Consider the following 16,504-nt stretch of genomic DNA (forward strand, 5'->3'; position numbering starts at 1 on the left):
ACTGAATGTTGACAAGTGAAACATCGCATTTGCTTCGGAATCCAGAGGTAACCCAGTTGGCATCGTTAGCGGTGTTAATACGGGACAAAAAGCTGACACGCTAACGCCCGCCTCGGGTAAAGCTAGCGTCCAGGGCTCCCACCCCGGGGAAAACAACTCAAAATACGGGTTAGCGTGGCCGGTCAGCAGCGCTAAACCGTAGGTAAAAGTCCCCGCTAGCGCTGAGATGTCTCCCGGTAAGTGGATTAACACAAAGTGCTAGGAGCCCGGTTAGCTTGCGCCTGCTAAGCTAACAGAGCTAGCTAGCGCACCGCCGTCTCGTTAGCCCAGAATTCGGTTGACGGGTGCGGAGCCCGAACAGGCGTGAGGTGAACTCCGGTGTGCCGCAGTTTGTTTGCAGACGATCGGCACACTTTAGGGGGAACCACACGCAGGGACGCGCACTTTTCCGCTGTCTCGAGTCAAATCCTCAAAATGGGGTCTGCTAACGTACGTCTCCGCCATTTTGTGACAGGTTTTTCATTGTGCAAAGGGGTACGTGTAATGGTTGAATGTAACCCCATCAAGAAGATATCCGCCTGGCAGTTGGAGGGAGAAGGGACCTGGAGTAATTTTCAACCTTCCCGGGAGATTAGAGTCGGTCCGAGGTGGTCAGCAGGGGACAGGGGCGGCGAGACATCGAGTGGAAAAGTTCCCACCGACAAATCACTATAAAATGTAATAATCTGCAGTGATCATCTGTGGGGGAAAAAATCAAACACTCTGACATCTATCGATACAAATAGATTCTTTGAAGGAAAGTTACACCAATGTGAGATTCTGCATTTTGAATTGCATTTTGAATTGCATATTTATTGATATTCCACCAAAATCAACAACATTGCAGCCCCCATCTGTCAAATTGAGACAAATCAAGTGTGTCATTAGAGTTGTACAAGGGTGGGAACACTAATATACCCTAATATAATGTTGATCAGTTTGACATGACACACAAAGATGTGAAATTATTTAAATAAGTCACAACAAATACATTTTCTGGCAAAATATGGAAATTACAATGCATAAGGCCTTCAGTGAAAGCAGATTATCTCAGAAATGTGAATGAATGTCTAAATGTACTTAATGTGGCTGTGACCACTTTGGTGGATTGGTCTGCTGACACTAGATTTTATATAAAATATTAAAGTCATGAGGCATATGGCCTTCATTTCAAGACAATTATTTCAGAACTGTGCATTAATGAGGAAATAATTTAGATGTAGTTGCAAACACTTTGGTACATTAGTCTGCGTAAAATATATTTTGGATGAAACGTTAAGTAATATGACGTCAACATAAGACATTTCTATTTAGAAATGTGAATGAAGGTCCTAGTTTTCCAAAGTAACTGTAAACACTTTGGCCACCTGTACACACTAATTACTCGTATTGACAGATGCACTTATCTTGTATGATTGTGAATTTAAAATGTATATATACAGTCAGAAGACTGTATTACTTTCTGCAGTGTTAGTTTAAGGTGGCTGCTACCGTGATCTTTTTTAATTTATCATGAACTTCTAACAAAGTCACTATAGTTTTTATTTCCTAATTGAACTAGTGGTCAATATCAGTGAGCCTAATTTCCAATGCAGCTATAAATATCCTCAGGGTTCATGTCAGCCTGAAAAATAATGTTTTTCCCCCCACTAAATAGACTTTACATGGCCTTTTTTGGGGTGGGGGGGTTAACAAGAAGGCTATGTTAATTAGTGTTATCCCCTCCCCCCACGGGACATTGAGCAAGTACCTCCTGACCCGTTTTCCAAACAGAGAGGCGAGTTGTCAGACGGTCCCTAAAAAAGAAAACAGTCTCTATTGTTCCAACACCCGCTGCGCTCTGGACGGCTGCGGTGCCGCCGGTGGCCACAGAGGGCGCTGCACGCATGGCAGGCCGGGCTGCGCGGCCTCCACATCTTTTTGTCTGAGAACTGGATCCTCCGCCGCTCCACAGTGTGCGCGATAGCCTCGGAGCCGCGTCCGCAACACACTGTCAAACCAGTCCGAACGAAAACCACCGCGACCGAAAGCATTAATTCAACACCGTCCGTCATGGCGTTCCTCATCTGCCGGTAAATCGCTCGTATTTGCGACTGCTCGCTGGAACTTAGTCCGGGCTTGAATCGGGCTGGCTCTCTGTGTGCATCAGTCTTTATTAGCGAGCTGCCGCTCTTCTTGCTATCAGCTATTTCTTTAACTTTTTAAACACTCAGCTTCGCGAATGACTGAGCGCCGGCGGAGTATGGGATCCTTGGTGTCTTAAGAAGCGACTGAAGTGGGCTTTAACCGTTTTTGCATGCAAAAACAATGGCAAATTCGACGGGGAAAAATCTACTAGATCAGCGGAGGAAAGGACAGGCTTTCCTGGACGAGCTGCGGCAATTCCACCAGAGCAGAGGGTGAGATCGGGGTTGTCTTTCTTCCCCACAAATATAACTTCAATTCCCAATCGCCCGCCACTGCGAGCGAGCCAACGCTGTTATTTCAACATATGTGCGGGTATTTCTTGTGTTTTCCACGCAGATCGCCGTTCAAGAAGATTCCTATCGTGGGTGGGAAAGAGCTGGACCTGAATGCTCTCTATGTCAGAGTCGTCGCTTTAGGTGGATTTGCTAAGGTGAGTGGGAACTAAAAGTGGGTTTTTTTTTCTCCACACTCCGCCGTCCGTGGACTCCTCGGCGGACGGCTCCACAACTCCGTGCGGGCAACCCGGGGCAAGTGGAGCCCTCCGGGAAGGAACACGTTAGTGGCTCGGTGTTGGCCTTGTGCTAGTTTGCCGTGTATCTCTATGCAATGTGGTGGCTTGTGTTGTTGTGCGGTTTGAATCGAGAGTCCCGACCGCCTCGGAGTCAGAGTGCAGTTGGAGCGACTCGAAATTAGCGGGCACGTTTAACATCGATTATCGGCACGGAGCCCGGCCTCGGAAAACACCGCACGGCACACGGCGCGTCGCCCCGGGCTTTCGCCGGCAGTTTGCAGCCAGGGGGGGGGAAGCTTGGCTTTTTCTTTCTCGCCATAGCCATCTTTCTTCGGCTTCATGGCTGATCTCAAAATGTAGGCCTCACAGGCCCGTGTAGTGAACACAGTACACGGCAACCAAAACCACACTCTCCAACCGAGCGCTCGCCCCGAGCTCGAGCGTTTTTCCCACGGACACACTTTGTGAAGAGTTTAGCCTCGTTAGCATTTAACGGCAAAATGAAAAAGTGAAGTTAGCTTGTTAGCTTTGGTGCTAACTAGCCCCAACTGTAACGATAGTATCTTAAAGGCAGTTGTACTCAACCGATGTGTCCAATGTAAATATGTTCGCTTAATAAACACGCAAGCGGCTAATTAAAGGCTATTTCGCTAATCGGCGTGGCTGTGTAATTTCGCCACATTTGGCATTTTTAAATGTTTCCAGCAGTTTGGGAAAGTTATTGATTGGTGATTGTGATATTGCCTCGTAGAGGGGGGGACAGCCTGTAGCAGAACAGATGGTTGCAGTGTAACCGCTCTTTTTCTTGTGTTGCCGGTGTTTTCTTTATTTTCTCCTACTCGCCCTGTAACCCACTCATTTCCTCCTTCCAGGTCTCTGACAAAAACCAATGGATTGAACTCGGAGAAGACTTTAACTTCCCCAGGAGTTGCTCCAACGCTGCATTCGCTTTAAAACAGTACTACCTTCGGTAAGTAGCGCGGCCACGCAGCTCCCATCCTCTCAGGTACCATGTGGGAAGTGTTTACAAATGTGAAGATGCAGCAGCACCCAGCCTCTCGCTCTCTTCTGCTACCAAGCTGCACTAGTACAATATTGTGGCAGGCAATGCAAGGCTGCCAATGCACAGATTGGCAGCTATTAACTCACTTATCCCTGCCACATCAGAAGAGCACTGCGATTTGTCTGTTTTTTAACAGACCCATGTGGAAAAATGGCTCCTGTATTTATTTATTTTTTTTCAAATCTGCAACATAGTTTTGCAGAACACAGCCAAAGAGTGTCTTTTGTCAGTAATGGCTCTAAACCATAAACTACGGCTGTTTATTCCTCTCTAAGTGTTGCAGCCACAGGGCATTTGGGTTGGATATAGCTCTAATGAGTGAGATCTGGGTGTTGAAACGTGTTTTTGGTTGTGCAGCTTCCAAATGTAAATGCAGTCAGCTGCCAGTGATGGGAGCCTGGTGCACACGCAGCTCTCCTCAACAGCTGGCATTTGTGGTTTCGCCGTTGCTGCTCTCCCCACACTCCCCCTTTTCTTCCCGCGCCACCTCGTGCAACGATTGCACCCATCAGCAGCACCTGTCTGCAGGGGATTACACCTCTGTAGCAGCGAAATGCTCGTTGCCTCTCATGGATAGTTGAGGGCCAACTGCAGGTCACTGGTTGATAACACAAGCAGAGCCTAATTATCTGTGCATTTATACCAAGCTTGCCCTTCATGGGAGGTAGGCGGTCGCAAGCTGCGAGCGTAGCAGCCAATTTGATTACTAACCGTGCACAGCCCACGAGACCTGTAGCTCCTCAAAAGTTCACATTTAACCATCAGTGCTGATGGCAGTGGAGAAACACCTCAGGCACATGTGTGCTTGCAGTGCAGTTGTAATGAACTTATTGGGTTTGCGTTGTCTGAGTACACCAGAAAACACTATATTTAGTGTGAATGACTGCATACTTTAGAAAGCATCTGCCAGGATGGAGGGTTTGTGAATGCGGTTTTAGCACCTATTGAACAAAGGTGTTGGGTTTCTAGGAACTGATTTATGAAACATGAACATTCAGAGGTGTGTTTCTGTCTTTGTTTAACCTGCTTAGTTTTTGAGTGCATCATGTACTTGTCGCAGAAAGTCAACCGACTGATTTTCTAAAATATTTTTTTCTTAGGACACAATTAGGCCAACTAATGTTTCCATTATCTTGTGTAAGACAGCAGTTTATAAATACCAGCAGGCTGATACCTTGTTGTGCAGATGACAAAATGAGGCAGACAATCATGTAGAGCCATTAACGTCATGTCTGCTGGGGATGTTTTCTTTTTTAAATATCCCCGTGTTTCACAGACCAGCTACCTTTTTTTTTTTTATAAAAAAAATTTGGGGAAGGAGGGTCAGCCTCCTGTCTGACATGCTGGATATCGCACTTGTCTCGCGGCAGCCTTTGGAGCTGCTGTGAAAAGTTTATCTAAGGCAGCTCGGTGCAGTGGATGTCAGCGGTCTTGCCTCGAACAAGGCTGATAACAAGAGGCTATTCTCGCCTCCTCCATGCTGCTGCTTTCTTTTTTCTTCTTGCTGGCATGAGTGTGTGCGATAGAGAAATTAATTGTTTGTGTTTTGTTTCCTCTCCTTGTGACCAGTTTTGTCATGCAAAATTGGACAAGCTATGTAAGCGACGTGGGAGGCATTTGTTTGACCAAGTTTGCCCTCATCCAGCAAGTTCAGGGGTCACAGCCAGTTACACAGTAGATATGCACTCACTCTGGAGTTAGTTGGTATTCACTGTCTCTCTCAAGGACACTTAAGCTGGATGGAAGTTTGCTGATATCAGGTTTTAATCCTGACCATCTCTAACCACTGGCTGCTTGGCATTTAAAGCTCTTTACACTTTAAAGACTTTATTATGAATGTGCTGACAACTACAATGATCTTTAGCGGTCTGTTGTAGGTAATGATGAAATATCTTGTCGTAAACGTGGCCTTAAACAAGCTCAACTTAAAGTTGTCATTATAATTCCTGATGCTCTTTTCTCACTCGGGTGAACAAAATGAGTTGGCAGGTAGGAATGAAGGACATTCAGCTGCTGCAGGGATCCCACTTGTGACTCTTGGGTCACTGGATGGTCTGTTGACCAGGTTTCCCCTGTCTGAATGAATAGGATGTTCACGATGTGGCTCTCTCCGGTCAGCACTTCCCACTCAGAGCAGTGTAATGAGCAGCACTGGAGTTCAGTGCCAGATCCTGCTGCCGTCTATTTGATATCTGAATGTCACTCTATAATAAGTGAGCAATGTCGACCAGATAGGTTTTTTTCTTTCAAGCAAGTTTTCAACTTGTTGAAGCGCTGCTTTGACATCGCTCCTGCCGGTGGTGCTGACTTCATGTCAGCTTTGGGGGCGGAAAGGTTTCACACTCTGGATCAAAGCAATGGCCTCAAATCCCACTGACACACGAGAAATGAAGCTGTGTTTTCAGTTGACTTCATGAGGTTGAAGGATATTATTGATCAGTGGGACATACAGTACAGTAAGATTTTGTCCAACAGACACAAAAGGACAAGTGTTATGAAAAAGCAGGGCTTCCATAGACCATGGAACAGTTTGATATTAACAGCATTTTAAGGAGTTTTGGAAAATACCTAACATTGATCATATTGCAAGTATTACAGTAGAGCAACTAACATCTTTAATGGCGTACACGTGGTGTGTATCTGAAGCTGAACTTTTTGCCCCAGATCTATTCCTGTGACTGCGGAGAACCTTTTGCACAGTTCCATAATTTGACATACATTTATGTTCCACATCTGTGCACGCTGCAGTCTGTTTCACCGGGTTGAGTTAGCGTTACTAAAGGCTGCTTCCAGTTTGCCTGTGCCTACAGCGATTTGGATGCTTCTCGGTCAATAATAATTCCCATCTCCTTGGTTTTCGTCATCCATTTCACGTGAATTGGAGGTGGTTTGCATTAAACTCTCAAGCCTTGTGGGGCAACAGAGGTTTTTTGGGGTTTTTTTTCAGTGAAAACAGTCCAGTTCATCTTGGCACTCGCTTGCTGTAATTTGAGAATTAATGAAAGTTGTTCTGAAATAAGGCCTCTGGTGTAGCTACAGCCTGACATGACTTTGACTTCTTTTTCCAGACTACAGTGTATTATACACAGAAGCCAAGTCAGGTGACAGATACCCTGGTTCAACCTTTGTTTGCCCTCTGCTCTGCATCCCCATTGGGAGGAAATCAGGCCCAGGAGGCACTGTCATCTAGGAACCGCCCACTAAATGCTTCGGTGTTAGCTTAAATGCTCAAGTCATCGATTGTTTTTCTTCTCCATGAGGTTTTTACACATGGTTGGAATTGTGAAATGGAAGAAATTAGAAGTTCTTCTGCCTTGTTAAACAGTTTAAATGGGGGGACTGTTGTTCGGAGATAACCTTGTCATGTTTCCATTTTTTGTGAGAAATACTATTTGAGGACATTTTTTTATGCTCAAAACTTGAATTGATGAGCAGAGGTGGAAGCTATTGAAGATATTGAAAGGTACGTCAGATTTCTTGCCATATTATGAGCAAGTTACCCTTTTAGCTCCACTAGCAAGGACAGTTTTTACCGTCCACAGTGATTAAATATAAAGAAACCAGCTTTTGACAATTTCTCTTTCTGCTGAATCAACCACTGCCAAGTAATCTTTCTTTTTTAGAGTTTAACCTTCTGCTGCCGTAACAGCTTAATGATATACCACACTCCCACTACCGTTTGCAGTGTGAAGCAGGTGCAACCACTGACAGATTCACTTGTTTCAGTTGATATCAATCAACTTCAATATTAATTGTCTGTTATCCCCGGACTAGTTAACCACGTTTCTCCCACCGGCCTTGTGACCCCACTGCTAGGATCAAAATTCTCATGACCCCAGCAATTAGACTTTGTGTTGTTGTGTGACTTTGGCCATGTCATATGTTTTTCTCCAAGCATGAGGGGATCTTGACCCTATCACCTAACAACTGGGTTATGGTTGGCATTTCTTATATATAAGATATATTTCATTGAAACTTAAATTGAATTAATTAAGTCTTACTAAAAATTGAATAATTAGAATATTTCTGCCCTAGAAATCTCCTGGTAGCCTTTCTGCTTATCAAACAATGCCCTACGAGTTTCTGAACCAATGGTTGGAGAAACTCTTTGAGTTAACTACTGAGGCTGTAGAATCAATAGAAATGCCTCACACAGGGAACCCATCAAGAGGATGTCTGATGCAAAGGCATGTCTCTTGTTTAGAATTGTATAAAGACCTAGACAAAGTTTGGAACACCCCCAAAAAAATGACAGGTATTGAAAAGTACTTGAAAGCCACTGCCTCTGAATATATCTATTCATGTGTTAATGTCATGAATTAAGATAATGTGGTTAAAGCTGAATGTAATGTCAAAACATCAGATTTGGTGTCTTTGATTGAAAGATGACTTGTAATTTTACAATTTCTACAAAAAAGCGGGGGGGGGGGGAATTGTGCACACACATTTCGCAACGCTTTTCTGCTGGGAGAGTGTTAATTTTCACACCTAGTTATGCCATTATGCCAGTTACCATCATGCTTTTTGGTCCTGTTCTACTTCCTGTGAGAGCCGATAGATTCTCCTGCTCCTCTGGAACATCTGGATGAAGTGGCCTTTGATCTGGTTTGCATTAGCTGAGTTATTATTCCCCCGCCTCGTCCTGGCTGCTGCTTGGACTTAGAGATGCTCAGTTATGGAGAAAGAAAAGGCTGTGTGTGGACTAGTGTCTGTTCCTGCTTTTCAATGCAGCATAATAAGAGTGCTTTCCACCTCTTTTCTTTTCTTCTTTTTAAGCAGGTCTAGATGCTGAAAGGCTAAACCAGCTTGTGTTCATAAATGAGCCGTCAATACTTCCATGAGGTTGTGGTGTCATAATTAAGGCTTGCAAGCTACAAGACAGATAGTAATAATAATGACTTGTCTCTGAATTCTCGCAGCATTTTAGTCAAAATTTGTTAATTTGGCTGATTTCAGCGCCGACTGCTTAACTTTTCCCTCAGAGGTGGCCTTCCCTATTAGCATTTGATGGTGAGTTTTACCAAGACCACAATCTGTTAGCTATGGTTGACCTGGCCGTGCGTCACTCAGACAACAGAGAATTCTACAGGGATTCAGGGACCAACAGTAAATGCTATGTTCTTGCTAGAGTACCAGAGAGAAGTGTGAGAGATGAGACGTAAAACTATATTGAGATAGTTCAGCTATGTAAAATCACAAATATCATCCATACACTATCAACACTTCTTATCCAGTTGTGGGGGGGAGCTGGAGCTAATCCCAGCTGACATTGGGTGAGAGGCGGGGTTCATGCTGGACAGGTCGCTAACATACAGAGACAAACATTTCACACTTGCATTCACATCTATGGTCAATTTAGTTTACAATCAACCTAACCCCCATTCTGCACGTCTTTGGACTTTGGGAGGAAACCACATATCTTCTAATGGATATCAGTATTTCAAATAAAACATGGGAGGAAACAAAAATGGAACCATTTTATTCATATCACGTACATACATATGTTTCTAGCACTGTGGAGATAGGAGAAACCTGTGGGTATATTTGATATGCAATGTATACACTTGATGCAGAAAATCACTCGTGGGTTTATTGTGGTATCACCAGCAATGAACCATGTATGATGCGTGTCATTTTCTCCACACAGTCCCTAATATCATTTATTATTTTGAAAAATGTAAGTAAATCTAAATTCACAATATAAGGCTAAATGTAGTAAAATGAAAACACTATTAAAACTTGTTTTCTACGACTGTAATAAATAAAAGACCTGCACAATTGGCAGGCCTGTCATTATGCATATTGAACATTTTATAATTGTATGTCTCATAGAAGCGAAAGCTTCAGTCATTATGAGATAACCTGAGCCAGATAACTGGTGCAGTAACCCACTTTAATGTTAGTAATACTATGCAGTGTGAAACACGATAAGCAGAAGGCTGAAACAGTGAGACTGAGAGACTGTTCAGGGGAGATGTGGTTAATGCTGGTGGTCGTCCAAGTCTGGAGGTGAGACTTTAACTGTCCGTTTTAATATCTGCCAACAGTTGCATGCTAGCTGTTAGCGTCATGGGCTAGAATGTTTACTGTTGCTTGGCAGGTGACAGTGTCAGCCACTCCTCGACTCTGTCTCCTTGTAGACTCGTCTGAAAGCACGGACATAATCACAGTTATCCAGCTTCCAACACGTTTGATATTATTGAGGCGGCCCTGCTGACTCGATTATTGAGAGGATCTGTAAACCCCTCACATTACCAGATAATCTGGGCTGAACATCAACACCGACCAAGGTCCCAGACCAGATTTCTCTTCCTACTGTCCGGAGGGGGTGAATTGGGAATCGGCCCAAAATCTCGTGTAGTGGGCCTGACGCAAGGGAAATGGCGAAATCCGCAAAATGAATAGCAGCTGCAGGTGGATGGGATCAGCATCTCATACATTTCAATGGAGCACTGAGGGACGGGATTAATGTTTGGGGTGAAAGGGAAGCAAATTCAACGCTTGCAGCCAAAAAATAAGTGGAGCCTTCTCCTGAATTCAATAACACAAAACACATAGAGCGAGGTAGAATGCACTTGAGTGGTCATCAGGAATATTTCCAAAGAAATGGTGCACTTTCACACTGAAAAAGCAGCTTTGCATAACCCTTTCAAAAGAAAAGCTTGTTTTTCAGCAAAAGCATTTGGCCAACACTCGCTATTCACTTCCAGAGAGATGCAAACATTTGAATTGATGCGAAACATTGCTCACAACCACTTCTGTGCCATGGAGACAGACCAACCTGATAACTGAAATAGAGATGTTAACAATCATGCAATTTGTTTTTACACACATGTTTAAACACTCACGTAGGTTTTCTACTCTTTGCATAATTTTCAGTCACTCAGGGTTGCAAGCCTTGTTTCCTAAATACGATGTCAGTCACCTTACTCTCTTCTTTTTTTTTTTTAATTACCATGCAGCCACTTGAAGTGTGCTTTCTGTGCTGTAAATGAAATGAACTACAACAGCATTTTCTCAATTGGCTCTGCTGTGAATAAACTTTACCTTCTATTATTGACAAAGCAAACCACCCACAGCCTGCAGTGTTGGACATTCTCACATTAAATCCCAGGAAGCATGTCTGTCCAGAGATCGGCAGTGGGTGTGTGTGTGTGTGTTCATGTCTGCGTCCACGTCCAGCAGGGGGCAATCGACTCCCACACACTGACACATTGAGGGCGTTTGGGCAGTCCGGCAGCTGAGAGTAACTGAAGCCAGTGTCTGCACTGGTGCGATCCAGATGACTGTAAATAACACAATATTTAATGACAGAGACAAGCAGTTGCAAACAGGCGATCTATCACTTCTCATGCTTTGCTCGTTTCCCACCCCTTTGCAGCGTTAAGAGGGAAGACGTGCCTCTCTATTAGTGATGATGCACACGTTTCCCCCCAAAATGCCGTTAAACGATGAAGTCCCAGTGGTTTCTGTTGGGTGGTAATCGGATGCTACTCGAGGAGGAGGGGGTTGATGTTCCCCTCATCATGCATGTCTGAAAAAGGGGAAGTGCTGCAGTAGACCCCCCTCTCTCCCTCCCATACCGCCACCCGATCCCTTTTTTTTCTCTTGCTCGTGCCCAGACAGCGGTTGATGACGCTGCAGTTGGGACCGCGGCATATCTCTCCCGCGCTCTCACTCTCCTCCTCACTCTACAAATGAAGGCTGAGTGTATTTATAGTCCAGCGTGTCACCCGGCAGCCAGCGGACGGGGATTACCTTGGCCGCGATGAACAAGCGGGGCCTCATTCAGAAACAGCCGCTCGCTCGGTGACTCACGGCCACACATGCAGGGTTCAACACACTTTCACTGCTGAGGTATTTTGCTGCATGTGTGTGAAAGTGTGTGTGCGTGTGTGAAAGTGTGTGTGTGTGTGTGTTTTTGTTTGTCTGGCAGTTTTCCACACATCGCAATTGGGTGCTAATCAAATCCAAGTAAGTCTGACTGTTGGCAGTCGCATGCCGATGAACGATCTTTTCCCCCAAGTTCAATGCTAGTGCCTCCAGAATATGAGCAGAGTTTGAGTTAAAGATGAATCGCGAGTTTGATGTGGGAACACAGCTGTTCGTGTTGCAGCCAGTTCACTTGTTTTCACTTTCCACTATTCAGATGAGTGGTGGTGGTGGTGGTGTTTAGGGTTGGGCGATGTCTACCAAACTGCCATATGATTTACAGTGAATCATCATGATGCTTGACTCAAAATAATGACTGGCTGCCATTCCAACCCTGCTGGTGTAATTCAAATAACCATATTTGTGAAAGTAGTTTGAAACAACTTTTGGTCCTGTTGCTCTTCCCTGGTTAGCCAAAATCGAAAAGGGGTATTCAACCTGATTTTTATTGATTTGTTTAAGTTTTGTGGCAACTTATCCTTTGAAAGCTGTTGCTATAAAGATTATGTAATGCCTTCACAATGACATAAACACAGCATGAACCACACAGATTTTTCAAATTTGAAAAAAAATGCAGAACTTTAAAATCGACCTTATTTTTAAATGCGTGGTTGTACTTGTGTTTCACATCTCACACAGTCAGTACTAGTGATGAAATGGTTTCCGGTTGCACATTATACCATGTATGCAATGTTCAATATTTTAATTACCATGGTGATTTGCACTGACTCTCATCAGCCTTCCCTCATACAAAGTCTCATTTCTCATTTTCATTGGATCATGCTTAACTGAACAGTGTTGAGTTTTTGAAAGAACCACGTATGCTTGGCTAAAGTCTTGTCACTGACTCGAACCATAAAACAAATTCTAAACCAGCAGTGCCAGGTGAAAGCTCTGGTAGCGCTCCGATTTTAGAACTAATCCCTTGAACTGTGTAATTTACAGAGTAATAAAATGGTGGTCTCTCACCATTGACTTTTACGCTTGTGTACACAGAGTTCCCGAGTGGATTCATATTTTATCTTAGATTAATGTTGACATGTCATTCCTCCACTTAAGTGCTTGTCGCTGTGTTGTTTCTGCACTTCTCAGCAGTCGGACTGTATGGAAGAGTCCTTTCCCTCTGATTGTCTGGACGCCGCTCTTTGTCTGATCAGCCATGCTAAATCTCCCCCCCCTGCTTTACACTCACTTGTTCATCCGATTTCTAGTTTGACTTGAACGTCATTCTCTTTAGCCTGATTTCCCCCCAGCAGTGTCTGTTGCTCCACAGATTAATGTTGTGAATCATTGGCCACAAAAGGTTGTAACTTTGACACGTGGGTGTTGTCGTACAGCAGATCGCTCTCCAAAGTGAGTTTTGTGGTTTCAGCGTGTTGTCTCCTTGACAATACGTGCAGGTGTGGGGGCCTTTGTGAAACAACATGCTGCAGTAAGGGTGATTGATTTCACCCGTTTTCTTTATCTGAACAGCTGAGAGCTCCGACTCTCGTTCGATGTTTCTCTGCGTGACCTCGACAGCATGTTATAGTTTTTCCTCAATCTGGGTGGGAAAAGCAAACATTGTTTTACATGGCGTTTGTTCAGCTTTGTATAACCATTAAAAAAATGTCTATATAAATTAGAAGAGGGGGAGTTTATGGAGAATGTGCCTTTTAAGGGTAGCTTGTGTAATTATCCTGTGGGTAAACTTTAAAATAAAATGATATTATTGATTTTAATTTGGTATTGTAGATGTTAAGAGATGAAATGCAGGTATAAGGAGGAGTAAAATTACAACGGTTGGAAATGCACATACTGTGTCATTTCTCAGTTCTTTATAGTTTTCATGTTTTTTCATGTTCGTTTTCTCAAGTTTTGCATTTTATTGCTGAATTTTCAGTTTTTTTTTTTCCCTCATCCCTTTATAAGTTAAGCAGTCATTTCTGTACAAGTACAGAACAAGATTCATGAATAAGTTCAAGGGATATTATAGAACTTTAACCTGATGTGTACACTACAAATATGACTGCAGCAGCATGAAATGGCTCAAAAAGCAACACAAGCCTAGAATAAAAAAAGGGTGTAAAATTCATATTTTGCAAATTCTAATGGATTTGAGTTGCATGACATTATCAGCTGTGTTTCTTAAATATGAGCAGCCTGCTTTAATTTAATAGAGGACAATTGCCAGTCCGGATTCTTGTTAATTCAAAAGCAGTTTCCTTAAATTTCCGTTGTGAGTCATTTTGTTTGCACACAGTATCATAGAGATGAAGAATGCTGCCTCGGCTCCTGTGCTCATCATAAAATGTGCCTGCATACATTCAAGAAACAAATCCCAATAAGTCCCTCCAGTCTTTGAAAGAAAGTAGAGCACAAATTCAACAGCAAAATTCATTCCAAGCAAGTTTTGGCTCATCGTCTGTTTTATTTTTCCCCCCCCTTACAGATACTTGGAGAAGTATGAGAAAGTCCACCACTTCGGCGAGGACGATGAAGAAGCGCAGCCGGGGAATCCCAAAACCTCTCTTCCAATCGGTGCAATTCCCAACTCTTACAACTACCAGCAACACGTTGTATCAGGTAGGCAGAGACGCCCTCAGTGCGGGAACTGGTTCACTCGTTTGTTGTTTTCTGTCTCACTCCGTTTCAGATGTACAAGTTCATCCTGTCCCTCTGTCTCTTTCTGTCCGCCCCCTTGGCCAACGCAGACACTTCAGTAAATGTGATTACAGCAAAGCATCGCTTCATCAGAGCTGTGTTAGATTCATGGGAAACCGGTCAGCCCACAGGTCAAGTTTATGCATAGAAACGAGCCTTGACAACAGCTTTTTGTTTCAAGGATTTTTTTTTTTTGTTGGTTGAATTTATTTCATAAGAGTATAATTAAGGAAGGAAAGCGGGCTGTATGTGTTAGCTTTGTGGCTAACTACTTCAGTGACAGATAAAGTGCAAGCATTTGTTTGGTAGTGGCTGCCAGCGCTATACTGAGCGGCAGGGAGAGGATGAAAGTGCTTTGTTCATTTACTCAGAACCGTCTGAGTAACTGTGTCGCAATGTGAAACTTCCCCGCAACTAAAGCAGACCCAGCTCAAACAACTGCTGTCAGGCTTACACAAAAAGAGAAATGAGGGGCCCATGTTCCCAAAAATCACATCAGTCTTGTTGACACAATCATGACCCACAGTCTGTACCATTGACTCCAACCAGCCTCTGGGATATTTACACCATTTTAAAAAAGCTAAATTAAATTAAAGACACTAGTGGATCATACAGAGCATCAGTGTATTAAATTCCACATTGTCCACAGCTTTGAATGGCTCCATATCCAGATAAAACATGTCTCCTCGTGTCACTTTCTATTGTTCGCGTCTTTGATCATAATTTTGTATCTCCCCCGACTGCTTGACGCTGTCTTGTCAGTGATGACTATTTGTGTTGTGCGACCTAAGATACAGATGAGCAGTGTTTTAAAGGGAACACTTGACATGTTCCCTTTGGCGTGTCATTTGAAACATGCTGGATTGATTTGTCGTATCCCCTCTAGAGTTGCAACCCTTGCTCGACGTAGTGTACCAACTTAGATTTGAGAAATATTTGCTTTTGCACTGGAGTGTGGATAGGCTCGGTCACACGTATCAAAGTTTGCCCAAGTTCAATTCCATGTGAGTTGCGCTGCGATTTGCGACGCCACTGGAAGCTAATGTTTTATTCACCTGCTCGCTCTCACAGATTTGAAGTGAATGGAAGGCGAAGGTTCAAGTCACTGATACATGTGCGAATGTGGGACCAGGCCATAGCTCACTCTTAGTGCAGCGTACATGAACTGCATCAGGCAGGGGTCAAGTTCAGACACTTACAAACGGAGTCGAGTGCCTGTCCGGTTTGAGTTGTGCTCGTTGGTTTTGTGTCTCCTTGCCCCTTTCGCGCTCCACACAAACTGACGATCACGTTAATTTAGTTATTAATCGACGATGTCGGATCATGAATCCAGATCGTTCCGCTCACTTTAACCCTGATGTCCTGGCTGTGAGCGTCACGCCTCGTGTTGTGTGTGAAATGTTAATTGTAAATTTTCTCCTCTTCACTGAGCAAGAAAGTGATTAGGTATATTTCCCTAAATGCCATTTATTCCTCTAGCCTTTAGCCAGTTAATAATGGGCTGAGGTAGATCACGTGACCACTGTGTCACCTCCAAATGAAGCATTTTGATGTGGACTCTCCCCTCAGAAGAGATTACTTTATTTAACCATGGGTACTTTCAGGTGTGCTCTAAAGTTGATTTGTTCTACTCGACTTGTTTTCTAAGTCCTTGGCTGTATGTTCCACCTGCTGTTTTTTGCCACACAATCTCCATGGTGACTTTTTTTTTTAGTCATAACAACATGACGCAGGTACGCTTGAACTTCAACACCAAACATCTGAACATCCCAACGGCCTCGAAGAGGCTTTCGATTCTCTCCGCTTCAGTGACGCTTGGTTTTCACATGATTCTCGCAACGTTTAGAGGCAAGGGAAAAAACGACTCTGTTGTTTTCCTTTCACAACCCAAGCAGGAGACCCTTTGCTACAGCTGAACTCTGCTGTTTGTCCTCTTCACGAGCCTCCTCATTGCATTGAACATTTATCACTTTTATTCCTGTGACTCATGTAACTCCGTCCTCACCTTGCCGTTTTTTAAACCAAGGCTATGAAGAATACTGTAATTGTCGGGGCCTTTTTTCCCTCTCTTTCAAGTTGCCTCCACACATCTAATCATTGCTGAATAATTTTTTTTCTCCAAACCCTAA

The 16,504-nt window shown here is 43.7% G+C and overlaps 1 protein-coding gene across 1 annotated transcript in view; it reads left to right on the forward strand.

Moving 5' to 3' along the window:
* The first annotated feature begins 1,727 nt into the window (after positions 1 to 1,727).
* The window catches only part of arid2 (AT rich interactive domain 2 (ARID, RFX-like)), a 34,833-nt gene continuing 20,056 nt past the window's right edge, over positions 1,728 to 16,504 (forward strand). The window contains exons 1-4 of the mRNA XM_034577824.1: positions 1,728 to 2,438; positions 2,563 to 2,656; positions 3,610 to 3,707; positions 14,164 to 14,297. Coding sequence (XP_034433715.1) covers positions 2,347 to 2,438; positions 2,563 to 2,656; positions 3,610 to 3,707; positions 14,164 to 14,297 — 418 coding nt within the window. The 5' untranslated portion in view covers positions 1,728 to 2,346. The remainder of the gene's footprint in view (positions 2,439 to 2,562; positions 2,657 to 3,609; positions 3,708 to 14,163; positions 14,298 to 16,504) is intronic.

Source organism: Hippoglossus hippoglossus, chromosome 23 (genome assembly GCF_009819705.1).
Source record: "Hippoglossus hippoglossus isolate fHipHip1 chromosome 23, fHipHip1.pri, whole genome shotgun sequence".
In the NCBI taxonomy this organism is placed as follows: domain Eukaryota; kingdom Metazoa; phylum Chordata; class Actinopteri; order Pleuronectiformes; family Pleuronectidae; genus Hippoglossus; species Hippoglossus hippoglossus.